Here is a 26,011-nt window from a genome sequence, read left to right on the forward strand (position 1 = left end):
GACACTCCATCACACGTCAGAAAGAGCACAACATTCCCTAGAGGACATCCACTCCGTTCCAGCTCCTCCTGGTGAGGCCACACCACGGCACATGCTGACATAAACAGCTAATTTTAAGCCATTACCTTATTTCACAAAATAAGATGGAGCTATGAGATGTCAAGCTGTGCCTACCACCAGCCTAGGCTGTACCTGAACCAGTGACCCAGAGGTGAAAGGCCCGTGCCCCATCATCAGTCTCCAGAGACGTGTGATCCCCTCAGAACAGCAGGCTCCTGATAGACATTTTGAAAAGGGCACAGCAATTATGAGAACTTCACAAATCACCTGAAAACATGCCCATTATACACTGTATTTTCAGCAAACAGCAGCCTTTACACCAGAAATAAATAGAACAGAGCAGTAGATGGGTGCTAGATGGAAGAACCTTAATTCTCCATCACACTGCATCCCAAAGGACTAAAGTACAAATGTAAGGATGGGCATCACCTACTTTAACTGCCATAATTTGCCCACTTGGTTTGTGGACCATTTTGTTGACAGAACCATAAGCGCCTCGTCCAATTTCTCCAAGGTCTTTCAAGTCCTCTGCTGTAAAATCCCAATGTTGCTCAGGGGAAATCTTCAATTTTCCTGATGATTCAATGCTGTGTGTTCTCAGTCTCTCTCTGTCAAAAATATTGGGAAGCAATTTTTCCACATTTTAAATAGTCTTTAAATGTCTCTTTTCAGCACTTGATTAAACATTAGAAGAGAGGGGTTTACAAAGCTACAGCAATAATCTGACTCCACGAAGGATTTTGGTTGGGGTGGGGGTGGAGGGGTGAGGGAAAATGTTAAATCAAAAATGACATACATTTGCCCACAGCTTCAATTAAGGATAAGTTTCTCCAGCTGCAGCATAAAATTCAATATGTCTCATAGAGTCACTCTAAGCACTCATTTACACAGTTCTTTCTACTTTGCACAAAATTCATCATGGTGTGAGCAGGATCTGGTAACATGCAGCACCAAGAGCCTGAAGAGCACTCCCAGCCCCATTTTCCCAAAGCTCCTGCTGCTCTACACCACCACATCCCAGCACCTGCCTCCCCTCCAGCTGGGATTCTATCAAAGGCAAAGCTCTTCTGGGTGAACCAGTGAGACTTTAGGAAAAGCTTGCCCTTATAAAAAAGGAAATAACCCAAAAAACTCCAAAATCCAATACATTTCGATAATCGTTTAATTTATCCAAAACCAAACAAAGCACCAATAATTTATAAAAAACAAAACAAGCTCGTTGTGACATATGAAAACAAAATCTGCCTGTTCAGGTGTGTCTTCACCAAGCACCTAAATTAACTTTCTCAGGCAAACCCTGTCCCTACTGAAGCCACCAGGATTTGCCCAGCTAAGGAGCAGATGAACGTCCAGAATTTATGAACATAGGAGTTCAAAGGTGCCCCCCAATGGCTCATTCACATGCAGCAATGCTACCAATGAATTAGCAGGAAATGCACAAGTATTTGCAACACTTTTCATCGTAAAATGCCATGCAAAATTTCAATTTTTCATTAGTTAATTAGCTGATTCACACTTCTTGAGTCATTAAGTAAGCCAAAAGCTCACATTTTCCACTTTCGAGATGCATTAAGAGCAATGCAGACACTTCCCACTGCAGGGCACACTGATCTCACACATTCTGAAGCACACAAGTCCTTGTGACCCCCCTGTCATAGGAGAGATCTATCAAACCCAGTGGATATTTGATCCAGCCCCCTCTTTCCTGGCCAGGGTCTGGCCCAAGGAGCAGAACACACATGGAGGATTCCACCAAACACATGGAGCTTACTGAGTTTATCAGCCGAGGAATAAACAGGTCACGGCTGATTCCACGCTGATAAATCCCACACTGGTCACCAGCAGCTGCAAACACCACCCAGCTGGGGACCCAACCATGACAGGGTTTTATTGGGATCCCAGGTTTTCAGAGGGCAAAAGGCCAATTGACTGGAGCAGCTACAGTTCAAATGGCTTCCTCTGCTGCACTTTGGGTTAGCAGCTGCACGTCCTGAACCCTCGACCTGTCTGATGAAAGCATTTGGGAGCAGCTCCTCTCCCCACTGCTGGGCTGTGTCTGCCGTGGTGTTTCCTGCTCTCTAACCTGCCCAGCTCAAGATTTCAACCTGCTGTTCCCTACAGTGCCCCTACACTGCACTTAGAAATGATTTGGGAAAGCACCTGCTAGTGGGATGGAATGGATGCCATCTCAGAGCTTCTGTGCACAACAAACCCTGCATTCCGTGGGGTTCTCCCAGGAAACTGCTTACTGAAAAGCAAGGAATTAAAAAAAGCAGCAAAATGACAAAAAAGAAAAGAACAGAGGAAAAAAGATATGGAAAAAAAAATTAGAGGAAACCTGACCTCCAGTGTGCCAAGTGTCTCAGTGACAGCTTCTGTTGGGAGCTCCTGAACTGGCTTTTGTCTAACAGCTCCACCATCCTGTTTTGTCAGTGCCATAAAAATAGTTCTTGTGTGAGGGAGGAAGGGAGGTGAGAAGCACCATGCCAAGGAAGCACAGACAAATGGGCATTTCCTGCCTCACCTCCTGCCAGCTGGTGGGCACGAAGAAGCATGATCTTTGAGAGGTAAATCCTCTTCAAATAGCAGAAGGAAAACAGCAGAGAGGTGAAACACTGAGTTTTCACAGACTGAGCTCCCTTTTCAGCCCTTCCTTGAAAAGAACATTTCCTATCAAATTTCTCATGGAGTTAAAAAATTTAAACATTGAGGCAATTTATTCAAATAAGCAATTAAACCCTTCTCCTCTCTTCCCTCTGCTTTTCAGAGTAGGAAACTTTGCTTTTCTGACCTTACACCAGAAGAGAAAGGAAATTAGAATTCATTATTTCCCTGTCACACAAGCAGCCTGTGTGTCCCCAGCTGTGGTGTGAAAGCAGATCTGGGTCATTGTTCCACAGCTGCAGGATGGTGCCTCGAGCTGCTGGGAAGAAGGTGGGAGCTGGGGAACATCCCCTCCTCCCCAGGGCTGCACCGAGGGCTCTGCTGCTCTCCAGGGCTTTGGATCCAGACAGGCCATGACCATCCACCCCCAAAGCCTCCCCTCCTGGAGCTTGGCTTCATTTCCATTATGTATTTATGATGCCATCTGCCTTGTCTCGCAAGCACAGCTCCTGCTTAGCTCTTCTCAAATACCCAGGGAAATGGTCAAATAACCAAATTACCAGTTTGACAGAGTGACAGATACTTGAATAGGGGTTTTGCTCATTGAGCTGGTTTACCATATGCAAGCAGGCCAGTTTTTCTTTAAGCAGCATGGCCCACCTCAAGAGTTATAACTGGAATGCAATAATTGCTTTTAATGTCAAAAAACTACAATTATAAGAAATTTCTCAGTGTAAATCAAAATCCCAAAGGATTACCATGCCAAAAATGCAAATCTAGAACACAGACCCTACATTGATCTAAACTGGGATTTTTTATATCTAAATCTGAGTGAGGCAATAAAAACTAAATGGCCAGTACAGGACATCTACCTGTATGTTTGTACTGCTGCAGATGTAGGAGGACATAAATCCATAGGGTGGACGTGCCTCCAAATGCAAAAAAGTCTGCCTAAACCCTGCACTACATCCTGGTGCTGTGGATACTACAGCAGCCTGCTTCAGAGAATGGCAGGATAACCACAGAGCCCAGGCTCCAGTGAAGGTAAAAAGTAGTCAGTGCCCAGTCCCTGGGATTAGTGCACATCAGAGTTTGCACAGAAGTCAGCAGACATGTGCCTTCTCCTACCAGTTTGTTTTTAAACTGTGAAATCTAACCTTCTCTAAGGCTGGGAATGTTGGGCAAAATTGGACAATATTCTCCAAATGCCCAGGATGTGTAAGATGGACTTGTGGGGCTTCATATATGATTTAAAAAATAATATAAATAGCTGAAGTGTGCTAGATACTCTTCAAACAGTTAAGAGTAGCATTTCCAAAAGTCATCTTAGAATGACTACTACTCCTGACAACTCATCCAGGGCTTGAGCTTCCAACTCCCCATCTTGCTTTTGAAAACCTTTGAAAAGCCAAGAAAAAAGGGGGCGAGGAGGTGGCTGCCATCCTTGCACTTGAAAGGCACCAATGTGTCAGCCCCGCTGCAGATGGTTACTATGCTTGTCACAGCAGTTATTCCAGGGATTAGGAGCACCAAGCAGGACAACAACTCCTCCAAACAGTTGTCCTTTGTCAGAGCTGTGTCCAGCTTGGCAGGAGGCGGGCGGGCGCTGGCGCCAGGCACCGCCGGCCGGGCACGGCCACGGGGCTGCTCGCCACAAGCTGCACAGCTGGACACACGTGGGAAGGTCTGGCATGGCCACTGGACCCCAAAATCTCCTGTGGAGTCCCACGGACACCTTGTGGAAGTTTCCCGAGCCCTGCTGTTAATAACCAGCTGAAGGGAGGCCACAACTTTTAAAAACAAGGATTTCCTTGGCATGAAAAAGAAAGGATTGCTGAAAGAAGCAGAGAAAAGGTGATGGGGTTTTTTTAAGCAAAATTGAAAGTCAACAGACATGAAGCAAGGCCAAAAAGATGTAGGTAGCTGCCTATCTCCTCTGTTTCACTTTGCTGAGAGCTCTGCAGGACTCCAAGGAGCCCAAAAGCTGGCATATTCGATGGTACAGCTGACATGAATAAAATCTGCAGAAGCAGGAAAATCCAAGCAAACCAGCTGTGCTTCCCAAGCCTGCCTGGTGCTGGACTCTGCTCAGAAGTCTCTCACTAAAGCTCCTATTTTCACTAGGGTTAATGAGAATATATTCTATGTCTCCACATGATTGGTAAAAAGGCTGACATTAAAAAAACTGATTTGTGGTCCCTCAGCCAAAGCTAAAATGTAAATCCTAACAAAAAACTTCCAGGCAAACTGCAGGGTTCAAATGACACTGTGGAACTTCAGAGCACAAACACAGTTTAGGACTGTGGCTGTCCTAGCAAGACTCTCAGACAGCCTGGAGAGATTTTGGAGAGCTTTGTTTCTTCTATCTCAATCTGTGTCATTTCTAAAACCATTTTCAGACCCTGCAGGCCAATGCTAAAACCATATTAACTCTAGTTTGAATTTCACTAGAAAAGGTCTCCAGAAGAAATGCTCCCTTTTTTTTCCTAGAGGGTTGGAAATGTTGGTGCTGTGACAAAGTTTTTGTATTCTCAGAAGAACAAATTATTGCTTTTCATAATCAAACAGCATCCTTGCAAGAGGGGCAGAACTAATTTGGGTTTGCTCTGATCCATGTAAGCTGTCCTGAGGCTTCATTATATTCAGGAATAGATTCCTAGACATGAAGAAGAGATACAGAAAATGTGGCAAAGGAAGGAAATAGTTTTGCACCTGTGACCTACCCAGATTAAATCCCTTTCCTTGTGGCCAAGAGGCTGAAATTCTCCCTAGCACTGCTCTGGGTTTTTAAGCTCCTGCAAAACGTTAAGATAAAGATAACAACAAAAAGTGGAAGATGGCACAGCCCTTCCAGAGTTGCCAAGTCTCAGCCCAGCACGTGCTCAGAGTCTCCCTGGCTTCAATGGGGCTTGACTGAGGCTTTTAAAATGTCAATATTTTGTACTAAGCTCTCCTGTTAAAGTACTGAGTTATAATGGATTTTGATTAACCCTGCCCTTACATGAAGGAAACCTCTCCAGCCACAGTGGTGAAGACTGAGCTGGATTTAACTGAGCACATTGATCTCAAACTCATTTTGATTCAGCCATGAGCCAGACTGCAGCACATTCACTGAACCCACCATTGCTGGGATTTCAAAGCTTAAACTGGATTCAAGAACTTCAGGATAATACTGGAAAACTCTGAGCTAATTAATTTAAATAACCCTTCTGAGAATGCTGATTCTTTTTATTTCCTCTCCTGGGCAGCTCCCTGAGAGAGAACAGCAAAAGAGACAAGAGCACAGCCATGAGAATCAACAGAACAACCTCAGTACAGACCATGAACAGTTTGCAAAATCATTATTACACAGCAATCACCCAATGGAATGACACTATTTCGGAGACAATTTCATTACTTTCAGAGATGCCATTTTTGGGGGATGGAGAAGATTTGACAATGGCTAACAGACAGGAAAGCTTACTGTAGCCTGCTGGAAAGTTTCTGGATGAGGTCCGCTTCTCTCCTTTTGAAACTGAATGGGACAATGTGATTACTACCCGGGGTTGCTTGTGTGTCACTTCAGCCAGGAAAAGTTGTGGAAATGACAGGAAAACATGGTGCTGTTATCACATGACACAGTAACATATAACACAATACTCAGCTAGTCACACTGCCCACTGAGCACTCAGCAGCACAAATCACAGCCAGCTCTTTTTCTTCCCATTTCTACCTCAGCTACCTCCCCTCCTTGGGGGCAAAGCAGCACCTGACGATTTGAACTCATTTTAACAGACTAAGTCATAAGCAATTTGTTTTCTTAGAGCAATGAGAATTATTATTTCCAACTGTATTATTACTACAATTAGAAACATGCATTATTCACTTATTAGCCAAATACCTGTATGTTAGTGACATGCTACTTCCCTCGAGGCACACTGACCATCCCTGCTCTGCTTTTCTCGTGCTAAGGCAAATCTTACCAACAACTTTTTTTCCCTTAAAAAAATTTAAAATCAAGCTTCCATCCTGAATCCACCAATCTAGGACTGGTGGTCTTGCCATTCATCAGATCCCCTCTCCCAAATAAATCTGAAGGAATTGGACAACTACATCCTTACTTATTCCCTCCAGAGCCCTACAACTGACAAGAGTTAATCACCACTCTGCACTATGAGATTTCTATAGGAACAAAAGTTGTATTCTGGATTTCAGAGTCCCTCAAGCTGTCCAGCTCTAGGAATCTTTCTCAACACGAGGACCTGTTATCTCAGAGCAGTTGGGAGAGCTTGGGTGACACGGGTTTCTGCTAAGCACTGTGTGGAGAACAAGCCCTGGATCCTTGCACCGCTGACCTCTGCAGCCATGGACACATGGCCAGCAAAGGAACCAGGGGCTCTGCTCAGCTCCTGGTGGGAACCACCTGAGAGGGGCAGATAATGAGCACTGCTAATTCAACTATAAGAAATTGTATAGTTTCATACTCTAAATAAGTGATTTTTCTAATTTAAACTGCTGTAGGACAAAAAATTACAACCCATATGTGGAAAAGTCCAACTTCTCTTTTGGAATTTAGAAAAAATACAACTGAACAATATCTCATAAACTTTGGGCAGCACACAGCCTGAAATAACCTGAAATTCACTGCCAAGAATGCACCTGGTCATGTATTTCTTTCTATGGCAGACAAGGACAGATGGGAGACACAGAAAGCATCTGACTACAAGACAGAGACTGCTTATTCAGAGATGCAGCTACTTCAGTGTGGTGACCAAAAGAGCTTGTAACAAGACCAAGTAGACCAAATTTTACTTTTATTTAAAACGTCCCTTCTCTAAAACAAAAGATTTGTGCAGACCAGGTGAAGATTCCCAGGCTCCAGTAGTGTGGTGAGATTTTCCATGCTGTGCTCCTCTGTGATGGCTGCTGCTGCTCTCTTTTCACTGAAGTTTCCCAAAATGGAAAAGTGTTTGTGGTATGAGGCAAGAACGTCCACCTGATATCAAGGATGTCTGTAGTCTTCACAGACACAATACACAGCCACCCTAGATAATTTAAGTTCCTTTCAGGAGCCTGTTCCCCAAACAAGCAGAACAGCAAAACCAGTTCAGTCCCACAGGCTCAGCCCCACCTCCATCACATCCATCCTGTCCACCACAAGATACTTTCCATGTTCACTCTGTTCAACAGCTGATTTTCCTGTGGGCATCCTGTCTGTTCAGACCCAAGCTCCTCCATGGCACATGCTGGAAGTCACTCATTTGTGCAAAGAATGAGGACAGAAGTTGTCAACCAAGGCCCGTGGGTCAATGCAGTCTTTGAATGTGAAGACTCTTCTCTCTTTATTCTCCATTCCTCAATGTGTACAGAAGATAAAAGCAATGATTGATTCCTTCAGTTTGAACCCACAAAGCAGAAGAGTTTACTCACTTTTCCATAGCCAGGATAAAACAAAAGACATTTTACTACGAGGTGGTGATTAAAGTCTGAAGAGATAAAGGATGTGCCCATCCTGCTCTGATGAAATGTGGGATCCCAAGTACAGAGTAGCAATGAGAAGAGTTTATTCTGAGAGCTGGTTTATAGGGGCATCCTGCAGGAACATGGTTTTCCATCTGGAGTCAAAGGATTGGAATCCAATCAGGTACAAACTGTGGTGGTCCATGCCTGACCCTCTCAGGTTAACAGTGACTGGCAGCCCCTCAGGGTCAGAGCCCAGCTCCACCAGCTGCTCAGCACAGCAGAGACACACAGGCACCAAGCTCAGCCCAATGCATAAGCCATGTTCTACTTTGCTACTTGTAAATAATTATTGAACAAGATATTTATTTTAAAAAATGGCTGGAGACCAAATCTGTGTGTACACACAAATATATTTACACACACATATTCAGAGATGTTACAGGTAACATTCTGCTTCATCCCATTTTCCTCTCCAAACAGCAGCACATTCTACATAGGAAGCCAGCATGTATGCAGCTGTCCTTGGGGGTGGATGCAGCACCTCAAAATAAAGGGAAGGAAAGAAGGGGGGAAAATTTTGCTTCTGGTAACACAACAGCATGAAGGTGAGAGCTGATACCAACTCTGAAACTCCTTGGCCTACTTTCCCTGCTTTGAAATAAGCCACCAGGATGAATGGGAAGCAACACAGCTCACCAGAAGCCAAGCATGAGAAGGGAAAGTCTGCAAGAAACTCCTACCCAAGGGAGACAACCCCAGCTTTGCTCTTCTGTCCAGACACTCTATGTCCCAGCAGGCCACACTGATGGATATTTCATATTCAATGAAGTTCAGTTTGAAAATTAACATTTCCAGCTCATTGCTCTACCTTTCTCATTCCCACTGACCCAGAATACTTCATCCCCCTCCACACCACTCAACTCAGCGGAAAAAAACTGGTAGTCAACTCAAAACCACTACTCTTGAGTGACTTAGCCCAGACACCACCTTTGTGTCCCTGGAAAAGTGAGGACAATACTTAAAAATACCTTTACAGGTAACCCAGCTCTGCCACCACCCCATCCCACCTTCTTTTGCTCAACATGCCAGGGAAAACAGCCCTGAGGAGGCAGCCCAAGCATCAGGCCAGGTCTCAGTGCTTTGGAAGGCATCTTGCCACCATCCCCATCCTCTCACCCATCATTGCTCTTCCCACCATGGAGGAGACAGGCCAACACCCAGCCCAGAGTGGGGGTCCTGTTGTGCATCACACCAAGAGGGTCGAGGCTGCAAGGTCCAAATTCTGCCCCCAGATGAGCAGCTCAGACCATGGCTGTGTGCCCAAGAACCAGGACAGCACCTCCCAACCATGCCCAGATGGGACAGGTAACACAGAGGTACCTATGGATCACAGACCAGAGATCCCTGATGAACTCCCTGCCTAAACTCTGCCTCTTCCAAAAGACAGCATGAGCCAGCTTCCCATCCACAGGAGGGAGAATGCAGAATTTGTGCAACAATTTCTAATTACACAGCTCAATCACTCAGCACCCGTGAAGCACTTGGAACCCATGGGAGTCAGGTCATTACATAACATCAGGCTGGATTTGATTCAGACACCCAAGGGTGGCTCACCAGTTTCCAGAAGTTCTGAGGAGCCCTGCAGTGTGGCAGGAAGGCAGGTGCTCAGCACCCTTGAAAAATTCATGTGAACTGGCTTAATGGAGATACACATGGTGCAAATTTTGGTTCCAGACACAGAAGGACTCAAGTCAGAAGCAGAATGCTGGGATATCAAACCTTTACAGAAAGAAGAGAACAGTCCTACCAGGGCAGTGAAGCTCCAAGGGACGTGGAAGCTGCTAGAGAAGTTTAATTTGGAAGCTGCAGACAGCAAAAAGCTCCTTTGCAGAGAAGACCTACATTTAAGCAATACCAAAAACTTAGAAAGTTAGGGAAAAAAAAAGAATAAAACAGACCTTAAAGCAGCACATTCAGTGAAAATCTCACACTGACTCTGGCAGCACCTACTCTGAAGCAGTGACCTACTCAGAGCCAGAGATACTTGAGTGTGTTACAGACCACATAATCTCTGTCATGCAGAGATCACTGGCCAAATGAACTCGTAAACTCTCGGAAGGAAGAGGAAGGTTAAATACAAGGCAAAATCCATCAATTTGCAAAAAATGCTCCTGAAAAAATTACAGAAGAAACATTGTTCCAGCACTGAACCGACAGTGATGTTTGTGTGAGAAGTGAAAGCCTGGTTACCACAGGCTCCCTCAGACACTGAGATGTCTCTGCTCAGGCCTTGAAGGTTGCATTTCACTTGTGCTGACTTGAAAATACAAGTGATTACATCCAGATTTTGCAACTTTCAGGAAACGAGACAGAATCAGTCACAGAAAAAAATTCAAATTCTTGGTACCTTCAACTCTAAATTCTGTCTCCAAGGCTTCCAGACAGCACTCCCTGCCATAGGAAGGTATCACACAGCAGAAAGGTAACAGAAATCAGGAATAATAAAGATGTGAAGTGACAATTACAGAAATGAGGAAAAGACAGAAATAGTTACAGGAAAATTCATAGCAGTAGTAGGAAGCATGCCAGTTGAGGATATTCCCCTTTGTGTTTAGGTTTTGGGGTTTTTTTTCAAAACTGGTAGGAACTCTCACAGGTTACTTCCTAAAAAACTCCACCAGTTGCAGGCTATGCAGCTACAGAGCATGACCCCACATGCCAGAAGGGTATGGGAAAGCCTAAGAGGAGATTAAAAGAGAAACAGACACCTCAGAGAGGCTTTGGAACAGCCAGAAAAAAACCCTTCCAGGAATAACAGTTCCTGAACTATAAAGAAAAAAAGGAAGCAGCACAGTCTGATGTGCATCTGGACCTCCACTGGCTTTTGAAGAATCCAGTAGAACACCCAACATACTCTTGGGGCAGCTCTCTGGAAAGTGTGTGACTCTCCCGGGTGTCACGAGGAGAAACTCCATGCAGGGCAGCTCTGGAAAGCTTAAATCCCAATAAATCCATCAAGACACTCACAAGCTATAGGGAGACTGTGGAGTTCAGCTGGACACCAGACACTTCAAACATCAAATTTGTACAGTAAGAGAGATTAGCTCATTTTGTCACCTTTCCAGGTGAAGCTGCAGTGCTCTGGTAATCAGGTTCTCAAGAGGTGGCAGCTCTGAGAGTCAAGAGACTTCCCAGGCAGCAGACAGAACACTCAAGAGGCAGCATGCTGTCAACCACGTGCCAAACAACATTCCCTGTGCTTGCCCATCTCCTAGCAGGTCAACTTAAATCCTCCAAGTCAACATCCAGGTATCACTGCACAAGAATACAAAGCTTTCCACACAACCAAAAATCCCATCCACAGCCAAATGGTTTCCATCTTGGTTTCAAGAGCAATGGGCAGCACAGCCCAGCCAGAAATCCTGCCATGCACAGCCACAGTCACACCTCACCACATCACTCCTGTTAGCGTGATCTGAACTTCCTTTTAGCAAAGGCAACCAGCTGCAAGCAGCTCTGTGAAGTTTCCACACAGATAACGGAGTAATCTAATTTTGTTTGTGACCTAAATCCTACTTGGACACAGGACAGATGAGGTAAAAGGTGGGATGCTTTCCAGTTGGTATAATGGGTTGGAATTTGAAGAGCTCACCCTAACCATGGCTTGTGTCCTCCAGCCTCTGCAACGTCTGCTGCAGGGAAAACAAAGTTAGCAGCTGTTAATCTGGTCTAAGTGACAAAGTCAGCCTGAACTCACAGGAGCTGTGGGCTAACCTGGCAGGTCTCCACAGCCCCGACTGCTCCCCAGCCTGCACAGTAATCACACAGCCTCACTGACAGAACTCCATCCTTCCACCACTAAAACCCTTACCTCCTCTCTAGACTCCATCCTTTCAAGTATTAATTATATTCCCCAACTACTGCCTGTAATTGAGGCTCTATTCTGTCTTACCCTGTACAGATCACATGTAAAATTATGTTTACAGCTGTGCTGGATGCCCTACAGACAGGCATGAAACATATCATGCCGAGATGAAAATCTCTTTGCACTTCTCAAGAAGATTTGCTGGCAGCAGTTCCAGCTGAACCAAACAAGACACACCTCCTCCACCATGTGCAATGACAGAATTGCACCTTCCTCCCAAACCCCTGCCTCGCTTTCTGCTGCTCAACACACCATCTTGGGCAGAAGCAACAGGACACCCCTGGATCGGTGGATCCAAACCAGAGAACACAAAATTTCATGTGAGAAATGAACCTCTCTGTATCTTCAGATCCACCCATCTGCACCAGCAGGGCCTGTCCAGGACAATCCCCAGCAGTGTGGAGCCAGTGCTCATTTTGGGAGGACACCCAGGCTGAGAAGTGGCTTGGTGAACAGAAACACACTGCATCAGGAACTCGTCTGGGTGAGGAGTGTGAAATATCCAGCTCAAATCCAAAGTCTAGGAAAGGCTTCTGGCCTACTGAGGAAAAAGTCATTCCAGGATCCCAGGGAAGAAGGCAGGAGACGGAGATACATCAGCTGCCACACAAACACTCGACAGAAGCGTGCAATGAGAAGATGTCAACACTCCTTTTGAGGGACAGCATCTGCTAGGGACACACAAAGGACACGAGGACAATTTGCTGCATCCAAGCTCAGCCAACTGCACCACAGAGAAAGCAACCAAGCCAAGAGCATCCATCTCTTTCAAACAGAAATGGCCATTACAGCTTGCAGCCCCCCAAGAAAGCTTTAGCACAGACATGTCACCATCAATTGTGGCACTGGAACAGCAATCACATCCAACCCAGGACCCTCAGACCATTAACCAGCTCCATTAACCAGCCCAGGATCCAATCCCTGCCAACAACTGCAACTCCCACAGAGAAAGAGCAGCACCTGTCTTGCACAGTGTTGACAATCATTGCACAAACATGAAACTTAAGATGTCACAGACTAACAACGAAAGCTCTTCTGTGCTAGACTGGAGCCACTGTGACTTCCAGTGAATCCGAGACAGAAATCTGCACAGGTAAGCACAGAAAATTCAAATCCCCATAGATGGCTGATGGTGGGGACTCACTAGCTGAGACTAAGTCCTTTATTTAATGGACTAACAAGGTCAGAGAGATGAAAGAGACCCAGAAGGTGTTTTGCAGAAAATCTTAACAAGAGTTTGATGATGTAACGAGACTGAAAAATTAAGTATCTAAATCTGAGGTCTATAACCAATAAAAATACTCTATGTCAGAGAGGAGAGAGAAGGAAAGAGGAGGACTTGCTGGACAGGTCACTCAAAATTTTCAGAATAATCTAAAGTACTCTATACAATTATTATTGTAATTACCATCAATAACTCATCAGAAACATGTTCCTAACTTGATAAAAGCTCGTTTGAAAATCCCCAAAGCTCCCAGGAACAGAGCCCAGCAGGTAAGTCCTGGGGAAGCAGAAAGCACTGAGCTCCAGGAGAGAGGCAGTGACATGCAGAGCCAAGCAGGAGCAGCCCATGACAGGACACTCCAGAGAGCCCAGGCAGCAGGGAGGCTGCAGGTGCAGATTCTGAGACTTGACACTGACAAAACTCCTGAGACCTTCGAGAAGAAAAATGTGGGACATATTTTGCATGCTTGCTGCATCTGCCACAGGGACCAGCTGCAGAGCAGCACTGTCCAGCTAGATTGGTGGATCTGAGGATACAAAGCTGATCTTTTTGGTGCTGATGTACCCTGGTATTTACTAGAGTCAGGAACAGCTCTGGCCACACTTGCTCTCAGACTTTGGACAGGGATATCCCGGGGCTAAATTGGCTAGAATACTCACTGAGACTTAATCTCTGCATAACTCCCCTAACATCTCCCGTTGCTAAAATGATAATCCTCAACCTTTGTCTGTTTTAGTGCTGAAAACAATTCTATCACAGTTATGACTTCCACAAGTAACACAGAAACATGAAATTCTAACAAAAAGTAATAAACTGAATAAAGATACAGGAAAACAACAGTGAATCAGTCTAGATATTAATTACAGGTGTATCTAGCATTATCAGCTACAATATTCAATTCAATCAATTCTGGAAGGCATTAGCTCCAGTGTAAACCAAGAAGATCCCAATTTAACCTCTTTTTTTTTTTAAATTCTGGGAAAATATATTTTACAGTGACTCAAAACTGAGAGATTTAAACAAACTGACAAATAACTGGACTCATCAAATTGCATTTAACTAACACTGGGTGTTGGCTAATTCATTTCAAAGCTGTTCCACTAGTTGTGCCATTGGCTTTATACTCACATGTGTGGATTTTGGAAAGGAACTCCAGAAGTATTTAGAGTAAATCTTGCTGTGGACTTGAAAGGTGGATTTGCAAAATTTAACTTCAGCGCTTTGCGTTTACCTGGGAGACAATGAACATAAAGTGAACTTTTTGTCAGCACAAAATATTGAGAGCATCTGGAAATAAACAGAAAAAAAAATGACATCTTGTAAGAAAAGGATTTTACATTTTACAACATTAGCAAATCACAGCTTGTGTTAGGACACGGGGATGGTGACACAGAGTCAGCTCTCATACCAAGGTCCTCCCCAGCTCATTCCAAGGCAGCTGCCAAAGCAAGGCACCCACAGAGCTCCTGTGGCAGCTGGAGCACCTGGATCACCTGCCAGGGCTCCAGCAGCCACCACCTCCAAGCCCAGGGCTGAGCATCCTCCATGTACAGCCATGGGCACAGCCTGGGGGATGGCTCTGAGGAGGGAAAGGGCACCTTGGGATGTCTTTTACATGAACCCCAAGCACAGGATGGCTGTTGGGGTCCAGGGATTCCTTCTATTATCCTTGGAGTATGTTTTGTTCACATGCCTGAAACCCCAGCCTCTGTCCAGGGCTGTTACATTGTGTTGGAAGATTTTCCATATCTCACAGCAATGTTTATACAGCTCAGGAGAACACGGGACTTGACATATCCAAGATTAAAACTGATACAATTAACTACAAACCCTCATCAGAAAATCTCTTCGCAGCCTGCTCCTATTCTCGTTATTTGTAAACTTTATGCACCAAGTTTCTTCCTGTTTTTACCCAGGGACAGAACACTTTGTATCACAGTTTAATATTGTTCTACTGATTTCAATCCCAGTACGTTTCTAAGGATAGTTTCAATTATGTCAATCCACCATCTGACGCTGGATTTTCTGCAAATCCAACAAATACAGAGGCTTAGGCTGCCGCTGGGAAGCAAACAGGATGGTTTGTTTCTGCTCAGCTGATGAACAAGGAATGTGACTGGGAAAAACGAACATCCTGAGAAATGCCAGGAATTTCCATCCAGCACAGATCACATGGAAATGTACTGTAAGTGAAACAACAGACTCAAATGAAGCAAAGTCTGAGGAGAGCCAAAGCAAACTGTGCTTCCCAGCAGCCTTCCACAGCTTCAGCTGTGGACTCCAAACCTTGAGTTTCATCCTGGAAAAGACTTTTGACTCCACGTTTCTATTCCTTGCAGACACATGGTTCTAACTGGAGGCAGAAGAGCCCCTTTAGATGCAGTCTAGCTGTGATTTTGCTACACACAGGTTCATTACAGACCAGCCTGCCTCACTACAACAAAGAGGGGTGGGGATTATGGTGCTTCTGGAATTCACTAATGCCCACAACCACCAAAGCTGTGCAACCAAAACTGCCAAAAATGTGCCGCTGAAATATCCACCCTGTATAGATTGTCTTCTAAAGGTTCTGCTAACTTAACACATAATTCTCATCATCCACCATTATAACACCTACTTCTCTGAGAACTTTTACAGTAAAGACTATGGGAGAGAGAATTATTCAGAAGAAACCAAAACTAACTCTGGAATAGATAACTTTTTCACAAATTAGGGTAATCCTTAACACCAGACCTGAAATTATGAAGTTTCTTGACTTTTGGTCTTCCCAACTGTGACCACTGGGTTTGCTCAGCTGCATGTTAATGGTTATATCAAATCCAGACCATATTTGAAAGCAGGATGGCCCAGATTTTGGCTGAGCAGAAGTAGCAAGTACTACCTTATGTTTTGAAGGAATCTAAACAGGATTGTATCCTATGTTAGGCTGCTCTCCAAGAACAAAAAAAAGACAGCCAAAAATAGCTTTCTGGTTGTAAATAAATTAATCTACCCATAAGGATAGCAATCTTTATTGCAAATCATCCCAGCTTTAAAGTGGTAATGGTGGTGGTGGTGTCCTCAAAACAATTTTTAAAAGAATGTCATCATTCCACCACCAGCAATTCCTGTGCATGGAACTCAGGTCCAGGAGTGATGCCTTGTGTCTTACAATGCACAGCCCTTGGCATTCCATAGATGACAGCCAAAATGAACATTGGGAAAAGCACCTACACAACAGCCTCAGAAAAATTTGGGCTCACGGCAGCCCTTGTTCCTTGCTGCACTGTGAATGGGTGCGAGGCCAAGGACAGAATTATTTATGTGCTGCTATCCGTCACCAGATTTTATCCAAGCACTTGGCTCTGCAGTTAAGTTCTCATCACTGTGAGGCCCCTTCAGCACCACCACAGCCAACCAGCCTTCACAAAACAAGAAACAGCTGTCCAGCAGGTCACATGCAGGCCAGAAGTATTCCTCCACAGCTAGATTGTGCACTACTATTTTTACTTCACCTAGGACTTCTATGATTTACAGAATCACAAAATCATTAAGGTTGGAAAGACCTCTAAGATCACAGAGTCCAACCATCACTGCAGCACCACCACCTTGTTCATCATCAAACAATGGCCTCAAGCACCACATCCACACATTTTTACACCTCCAGAGATGGGATTCCACCACACCCCTGGGTAGCCCTTTCCAATGCTTGACAGCTGAAGAAATTATCCCTAATATCCTAATATCTCCTGGCACACCTGAGGCCGTTCCCTCTCCTCCTGTCCCTGTTCCCTGGGAGCAAATCCCGACATCCCCCTCCTGCCAGGGAGTTGTGCAGAGCCACCAGGTCCCCTCTGAGCCTCCTTTTCTCCAGGATGAGCCCCTTTCCCAGCTGCCTCAGCTGCTCCTGGAGCTTCAGACATTTCCCAGCTCCATGCCCTTCCATGGGCATGCTCCAGCCCCTCAAAGTTTGTCTTGTCATGTTGGATTCAAGGTGCTTCAGCAGCACCCAGCAGAGAGGGACTGTCTCTCCTGGTCTTGCTGGACATGCTGTGGCTGGTACAGGACACCCTTGGCCATTTCTCCAAGCCTCTGAGTCACCTCCTGTTGGAGAAAGCAATTCCAGCTTCTTCCTAAAATTTCCTCACCACCATTCCTGCATGCCACACCTCAAGAGCACTGCTTCCCATGTTCAGGTTACACAGAACAAAATACTCCCTTTTCAAGCAGTAAGATTTTCAAAACAGCAGTAGTTTAATGGATTTCCCCAAGGTTTCTATCCTGCAAGGGTACAAACTGATCCCTGTAAAAACATTTTCCACTCGGTTCAACTCTGCAGGATCAACCTCTTGATTGAGCAAGGTCAAGGGAGCACAGGTCACAGTGTTCAAATGAGTCACAGTGCACAGGTAAATATTCTCTCTGGTCAGATGCTGAGGTCACTCTCTGCTTGTGGAGTGATGATACACCAGGAATCAAATCTGCACTCTCCTTACTGTAACCAGGAAAAAAAGACATACAACCACAGAAACACAAGCTGTGACAGCAAACAGCAGGAAGGAAAGTCAATGGATCTGTAATGAACCGTGCAATCTTTCTACCTCTTCCTTGTAATATTAAAACACATCAACAAAAAGACAGAGGAAATGGGGAAAAAAATGGATTATTTATGTCCATTTGGAAATCGAGCTTAATGCTCGAGGTAATTTGGAAATGGGGAAAAAATGGATTATTTATGTCCATTTGGAAATCGAGCTTAATGCTCGAGGTAATTTTCTTAATAGAAAACTATCAGCTCTGATTTCTTCCAAGGTAATTCCAAGCAAAACTAGTGCAAACTCTAAGGTGAGATATGAGAAAAAAAACCCCAAAAACAACACAGATCTCTGCTCTTCCAACAGCTTTAAAAAACCAAACTGCTGTATCTTGTCTGCTAACAAAATGCCTGCTTTGATGTAGAGACAGCAAAGAACATTTACCTGCGTTCAGAGCTGCATCCCCACAGCTGCTGACATCCTGAAAGCTCCCAGGATTTCCAGCTGGTTATTCCTGCTGCTGTTAGCACAGCTCTGCCTGCTCACAGACCCTTCCAACCTTCCATCCTGCACTTCTATTTCCTTCCTTTCCAGCCTTGCTCATGGATCTACTCCAACACCAGCACAACTAATTTGAGACTAAAGGAGGTTTCCAGTCTTACACTCAAGATAAACTATTTCTCAAGAAAATGTAGTCAAATTTTGGAACAAAACCTGAAGAACTTCAACACATCATGCAGTTCTACTTAAGGAGTCTGGATTAAAGAAGAGGCCTAGGGTTTGGCTTATGAGTTTTAAGAGCTGCAACTACAGAAATTCACATTAAAGGGTACAAATATTTCCAGTGCATCTGTCTGCTACTGACATTTTTAGCCCTTCAATGAAACCTTCAATTTCACATGATCCTAGAGTCACCATTCAAATCTGAAATGATGATTTTGCTCTGCAGGAGTAAGCTAAGTATGCTCATTTTTTAGGAGTCACCTCACTAGAAAGAGGATTTAGCCATAATTCACATTCACAAGTGTGCTTCCAACTAAGGAGTACAAATACACAAGCCTAGAGCAGCCAGGACTCTGGAAGGATTACTGGCCACTGTAATGAACACACTCCATGGCAAAACAATCATACTAGACAATATTTCAGTGAGACATCTGCATGATTTGGGGCTGGGAGGTGGCTCCCAGCTGCACCAGCAGACACCCACCTCTGTGACTGGCAATGCAGGATAAGGGCTACATCCAAGAGCACTTCCAGCATCTATAAATACCTCCACCACGACGCCTGGTAAAGTAGGTTAAGCTTAGAGGGCAAGAAATTGCAATCGGATTAAGATTAGTTCCCTCAGACTGGAAACTCCCAGAAGCAAAACCTGAGAATGAAGCCTCTGGACTCTCCAAAACCCACTGGTAACCTTTAATATCATCCCTGATGCATGGAAACACCATTTGTATCAATAGGGTTAAAGCTCCCTGCCCAGAGGAGGGTGCAGCACTAGGATGAAGCAGCAGCTTGCAGCCCAAGCTGGGGTTCAGACAATTTCCAGCTGGAGAGCAGCATTTAACACATGGCTCACACTCACAGTCCAGCACCAAGCCTGGTGAAACACTGCTGGAGGGAACCTGCAGGGCTCAGCTGTCCACACAGGAGGTGCTGCCACACCAGGAGGCTGTGTCAATGGGCATTTTGCTTAGTTTTAATGAATTATAATAGAGGTGTGTAGAGTTGCTTAAGCAAGAATTTAAATTGGAAATCTAGAGAGTATATAAAGCTTTTAGATGTCTTTGAAAGCACTCGGTTGGAGAACTTTTAGACACTAAATCCAAGGCAATTTTGTACTAAGCTTTAGAAGTGTTATCTGTAGATAGATCTATCTGATCTATTTTTGTGCTTCTCCAATATGGATTTCAGAAAAATATGTTCTAATTCCAGGGGCAAGGGCTAGATCCAAAGACAAAGAGCCTAAGAACAGCTGCAGTGGTCCACTTAGCACATCACCTCGCCCTCCACCACAGCACAAGATATCAGTGAAAAGAGTGATAAGCAAAGCCACAACATCCTTCCTTTATTCTTTCATCTTCCAACCACTTCCAGCTCGAGGCCCTCCTCAGTCAGCCATGGCATCTCTGTATTTAAAGATTGCTGCTGGGCTTCACTTCCCCAGTCCTATCCCATCCTCTCATCCCCTTGTGAGTGCCAGACCCCCAACTCAACCCAAGTCTTGACTGAAACCCTCAGACTCGAAATCAAGTTCAACAACACAAACCCAACCCAGCAGCTCAGCTATGAGCAGGCTGTCAGAAAAGGCACAAACCTGTCACCTGTGCCTGGTGCCCTGTCACCCCCTGCTTTCTCCCCTTGTCACACAGGACCTGCCCTGACACTTATATTTAAGACACAACCTGAGTTTGCTGAATTTCTATCACTCTGTCCAGCACAGCAGCAGCACAGATGTTCCCATGACCACACAACAGGTCTGGGTGTTCCCACTGGATCCACTCCCAGCCTGCAGGGAGCAGATCCTTGGTGCCACAAGGGATGTACAGAACCCAGCCCCGGGGTTTGCCCAGCACAGCTCCACTATGGCCAGGGTGCCCTGCTGCCATTCACAGCTCTTCTCCCAGCACCTTAATTACTCTGCTTTCCAAGGAACTGGAGAGGGAAAAATGAAGAAAAATTCACATAGCAAGGAACAAAAAAAATTAGAAAGGGCAAAAAAATCTAAAAAAGCTTACTGAAATGAACTTTGGTTCACTTTCATTACTTTGTTCAAACCTTTCCTCGCACTGAAATCCAGCAGAAACACCCACAATCCAGTTATTTCTCAACACCAAAATAACTTAATGAACACTCAGAGGCTTTGTTAAACAGCACACCACAGCTCTCTGAACACCAGCTTTTTGGACTGATGTGTTTCTTACCAAAATAAAAATCTTGTGGACTCATAAAAATTCCAGCTTTGTACTGTCTCGTGAAGCATTCAATACAAATTAGCAATACCCTTAGCAGGACAAGCACAGGAAGAAACCTCTGATTCCCACTGCTGAGACATGTCAGGCATTGTCTAATGACTGATGTTTCCAACAGAATTTTCAGCTTTAACAGCTTGGCAGCATCAAACCCTCTTCAGAAAGGCACACGGTGATGGCACTCTTGCCCAACACTGTCATTCAAGTGACAACACACACAGAATGCCAGGAATGAGCTGCTGCTCTGCTGCTGTGCTGGAGGAAGTGAAGGCAGCAGGTACCAAAGCCCTCGCAGGGCTCCACTGAAGGCTGGAGTCAGCCAGGGATTTGGGCACAGGGAGTGCCCAATCTGCCTTCAGGAGCTTGGCAGACTGACAGAGCTGCCTCCAACAGCTGGCTGCTCCCAACAGTGCTGTGGATATTTACTCAGGTGGCAGAAATCTTCACTTTCTTGCTAGTGAAGACAATGCTGAAGTGTGACAACAATGAAACTTCTTCCGGAAGGAAGAACCGCACAGATGGACACAACAGCTCTGACTACAAACCAACAGCCAAGGGATCTGCATCAAGACACTTCTGCAGCAATGAACATCAGCTGATACAACTCTAGACAAAGACCTTGCGTCCCATCTGTGAAGAGAGAGCAGATCTAAAAAACCCAAATAATATTTTAAATAAAGACATTAATACAGCCATTCCTATTGCAAGCAAACACTGCAGAAAGTGAAAGTAGAGAAATGAGGAGCTGCAATCACGTTACCTGCAGAGCAGGAAGCTGAGGGTTTTGTGGTTTTCCTTTTCTGTGTGGTTCCAGATGAGTAAAACCCCAGTGTTCCCAGCCAGGACAAACCCAAGGCTCTGCAGAGCTTGGCTCCAGCACATGGATCACAGTCAGGAACTGAAACTGCTGTAGAGAGCTCTGCTCTCCTTCCACCACCCAGCTCAAAGGGTTCTGCTCCCCCAAAGGACACACAAACCCTTTATTTCCACAGCAGGGGAACTCCTGCTGCCTTTTTATTGCTACAGTTTTTACAACTGAATAAAAGAGAGCTTTTTATACTTTGTGTTTATCTTGCAGCACACTATTAACAGGCCCTGACCATAGGACTGGGATCTTGCTGTTTAATCAAATGTCATTACATTGGGAAGGGATCCTCACACCAAAGTCTGGGAAATAAATTTCAAACAGTTTTGAGGTTTGCAACCCTGATAGAAACAGAAAAAAAGAGAAGAGTCCCTGACCCTTCCACTTTCTTTATACAGACTTGTCAGCAAAACACAAATGGGAAGAAACTACCCTGGGAACGGCCCTTCCCACAGACAAGGCAGAGCTGGGCACAGGCAAGAGCCCAACACATGGACAAGAGAATGGCTTGGGCTGCTGCCTGGGCAAGGAATGCCATGGCACAGGGACCTGAGCCACGGGAAGGTCAGCACTGCATCCTGCTGCTCTGCAGAGCTGCATCCCAGTGCACAGCAGAAGCTGCAAGCTAAAAGCTGCTCCCTTCAGGCCAGCAGCAAGTCAATTCCATTGCATATTTCCCCCCTCATTTCACCATTTATTAATACCCTGACTGCTTACTGTCAGGGTCTCCCAAATCTAGGTCAGCAGAACATCAACACACCTCATGCCTCACCTGACAGCACACAGTTTTGCCAAATTATTCACTCGGGCAAAGCTGCCATCCTGAACTGAGACTTGCTGCTGTTTTCCCATGAAAGGGCTGTAGGGCGCTGGGGATCAAATCCTGCCACTTCTCAATGGCTTACAAGAGAAATTCAGACACCTGTGTTACATTCCTTTCATTCACAACAAGCAGAGGATGTGCAAAGCATCTCTCTCCAGTAAAAACCTTTGATCTTCCAGCACAGAGAACAGCAACTGCCTTTTCTGTCTCAGCACAAAATAACCCCCACCTTCCAATTAAAGATGTTCTTCTTGAGGAAAAGAAGTGGAAGCACAGCAGGTCTACTGTGTGATGTAAGGGGCAGGTCATGGCAAAGCTCCCAGTCTGAGCAGTGACAAGGACCCAAGCCACCAGCACTTGGAAGAGGCAGGTGTGATCCAGCAGGCTCTGGGATGCAGGCACTACAGCAATGTGCATGAGGAATTTAGCACCACTGCACTCTCAGGAAACAGCAACCTTGCTGTTTACCCTTTTACTAGAGTAAACAACCAGGGGCAAACACAAAATTTCGCTGCTAAAGAAATAAGCACCGTAAAATCTCTCCATAAAAATTCCCCAAGTGCAGTGGATTTTGAAAGGCTGTGTAAAAAAGCTCCACTGGTGTGCAGAGGGCGGGCGGGCCCTGAGCCCGGAAGGAGCCTGAGAGTCTGCCCAGCTAATCCCCGCGGTCTCACGCTGGGTAACAGAAGACTGCTGCAAAAATATCAGCCAGTAGCCCCAACTCAGATCCAGCTATCTTCTTTCCTTGCCCTTGTCCCCATTAACTCCTTCTCCCTCCAAGCTTCCAGGAGAAGGAATGTGTGCACCAGCCCTGCAGGCAAACTGACTATCCCACACAACAGCACCAGGAGTCCCCTCCTGGCTCCTGCAAGGTGTCCCTACACCACAAAGAAGTTTTCCACCTTTGCAGCCATGTGTGGGTGGCCTGTGACCAGAGCCAGCCTGCTGCCCCATGCCCACCACAGAGCAAAGTGACCCTCAATGGTTTATGATGCTCAACTTCTGCACTACAGCAGGGCTCCCAAGCTTTTGCTGCATGACATTGTGTCATCTCTGCTTGTGGCTCCAGCACAGCTTCACTCTGCTCCTCGTGCTGCTGCCTCAGAGGCATCTGAGAAGAGGGGAAGCTGAGATATATCAACCTGGCCTTGCTGCCCATGTTTTCTGCTCCATACAAGACCATCAACAAACCCCAGAGACAATATGAACTCCAAAGATATCACAAAAAACATCCCATCAGTGGGAACAGAGCACCCACATGCTGGAGAGGGGAGAGGAGGCTGGTTCCTTGCCTAGCTCAAGGCACACCAGGGCAGGAATAGCATCACACCCTAAAACACCTCCAAGACACAGGCATTACAGGGGGAGCAGCATGTGCATGTTGAAGATGCCAGATCAACAGCTACACAGGTGCCATGAAATCACCAAGGTGTGGCAACAGAGAGAATATTATCAGCTAATGACTGAAAATCTCTACTGAATGCCAAGACTCCTGTTTTTAAGGAGGAGTCTGATATGCTTATGCATGAGGTAGAAAGGGGTAACCAGTGGAGACAAAATATTAAACTTGTCATAGGAATCCCTGTGCACCCAGCTTGCCAGTTCCCTTAGCAGGGGATAAGGGCATTAGCTGGGCTCTGGCTGGTCCCAGCAGAATGTGTGTGCCCATGCAGTGCAGACACAGTTCTTCCACTGGGTTGCTATATGTCATTATTTTTCTCTTTTCAAAGACATTTCCAAAGGTTTTTGCATTTCTTTGAGTCCTAACATGGACCAGATCATATGAAACCCACAGTCATCTAAAACAACTGCAATACTTGGGATTGAATCATCAAGGTTGGAAGAGCAGACAATTTCCTCCTGGCATGAGTCAATGCTCCTGCTGGGCAGTAAAGCAGCAGCAACTCCTGGCAGCTTGGATGAAGATGACCCAAACTTCCCCTTCACCAGCCCAGCTGCCATGGAGCGACCTGTGCTGGCTGCTAAACCCAAAACTCTTGAACACAATGCCTGAAGGGACAGGAAGATGATGACCCCAGTCTTATTAACCCTCCATTTCTGCACTGCTCAACAACAAGGACATCAAGCTGCTGAAGAGTGTTTTCACAGGGCACTATCTGTGTTTGGTTTGGGCCTCAAGGAGTCAGGATATGTCAGGATCCATAATAATCAGAATTAGTCAGGATTATTCTGAGAACACTGGGCAGTCAGAGCTCTGCTGCTGAAGTCAGAGTATCACTCAGCTCTGGAGGGAAACCCTACACAAACCTTCCCAGAAAGCTGCTATTTACTACGTGGAAACAACACTGTGGACAAGTGGCTCCTGGACTGTGTCCCAGGTGCTGTGAGAGCAGCACAGTGCCCTGGTATGGGGCAGGGTGCCACTCAGACTTTTGGCAGCTGATGGTGGAGCAGGGCTCCTGCTGCCAGTTCAGTTCCAGGCTCCCATTCAAGTCAGCCTGTCTATATTAAAGCAAATTACCAGACCTAGAAACATTGCAGGGCTTCATTGAAATTAACCGTGCATTCACACATTCTTCATTTCCCGTATTTTTGTAGGGCAGGAAAAAAGCAGCCACACTGACAAATCAGAGTGGGAATTTCTTCAACTCACAGAAGATTCCAAATGATGGCCCTGATGGGGAAGCCAGCTAAGCCCTCCCACACCATCCTCCAGACAGACACCCATGGGCCTTGGACACCAGCTCCCACCACTCCTGTCTCAATCTTTGCCACTTCCACACTTGCTGACAAGATCCTTCTCCCATCTGCTCAGCTGCAGTCCTCATCAGCAGGATCAGCAGGGATGAAACCACAGAAACAGGTCAGAGAGTAAATTTTTGTTCTTAGCCCCATGGACACCTAGCACTGATACACAGAGGCAAAACTTAACCCGTAAAAAGCCTATCTGGCTATTTATGACTGTGGCATAACCAGCTGGGCAGATAAGCTCCAGGCTATTACTCCAGTTCTTCTAAAAAATAAATACATTAATTAGAAATATATTTTAAAATAGATTTTGCATTTCAGGAGAATGCTGGCAGGCTTGTTCAGATACTCCACAACATGTGGCTCCAGTGCAGAAAGAACTCAATTGCCAAGCTGCTGCCTAAAACAGCATATATCTAAACCTTTACATCCAACCCTTTCTTCTTCCAACAGAAGTCTGAGCTCATTCACAACTCCTCTGTGTAAACTTGTATACTAACTTACACCTTAGTGTCACACTTTCTAGCGACAACAGCTGGGCTGCATCAGACCAGAAAGCTGACCTCTTCCTCAGTCACGAAGGAAACCAGCTCTAAAAGCTGACATGCAAATAGCCCACTTTCCACACACTGATTGTTGCAGCTACCCCAAGGCAAAAGGACCTTGAAGAACATCTCCTCAGCTCCCGGCCAGCACTGCATAAAGCCGTTCTGACCATCCTTCCCCTTCCTTTCTGCCATGCAGGTTTCTGAGTGGGGCAAGGGAAAAGAGGATAGCAAAGGTAGGATGAGGTTTCCAGAGTCTGGCATGAGGCCAAGTCCTGAACTGAGTGTTCAGGAGAGGAACTGGTCTCTACAGGAAAACTCGGACATGGT

The 26,011-nt window shown here is 45.5% G+C and overlaps 1 protein-coding gene across 1 annotated transcript in view; it reads right to left on the minus strand.

The window, feature by feature from the left end:
- The window catches only part of MAP2K4 (mitogen-activated protein kinase kinase 4), a 54,752-nt gene that overhangs the window by 20,944 nt on the left and 7,797 nt on the right, over nucleotides 1-26,011 (minus strand). Inside the window, exons 3-4 of the mRNA XM_039700795.1 lie at nucleotides 14,385-14,487; nucleotides 494-668 (exon numbers count right to left, since the gene is read on the minus strand). Of these exons, the coding sequence (XP_039556729.1) occupies nucleotides 494-668; nucleotides 14,385-14,487 (278 nt within the window). The remainder of the gene's footprint in view (nucleotides 1-493; nucleotides 669-14,384; nucleotides 14,488-26,011) is intronic.

This window comes from Passer montanus, unplaced genomic scaffold (genome assembly GCF_014805655.1).
Source record: "Passer montanus isolate IOZ18808 unplaced genomic scaffold, ASM1480565v1 scaffold144, whole genome shotgun sequence".
Taxonomy (NCBI): domain Eukaryota; kingdom Metazoa; phylum Chordata; class Aves; order Passeriformes; family Passeridae; genus Passer; species Passer montanus.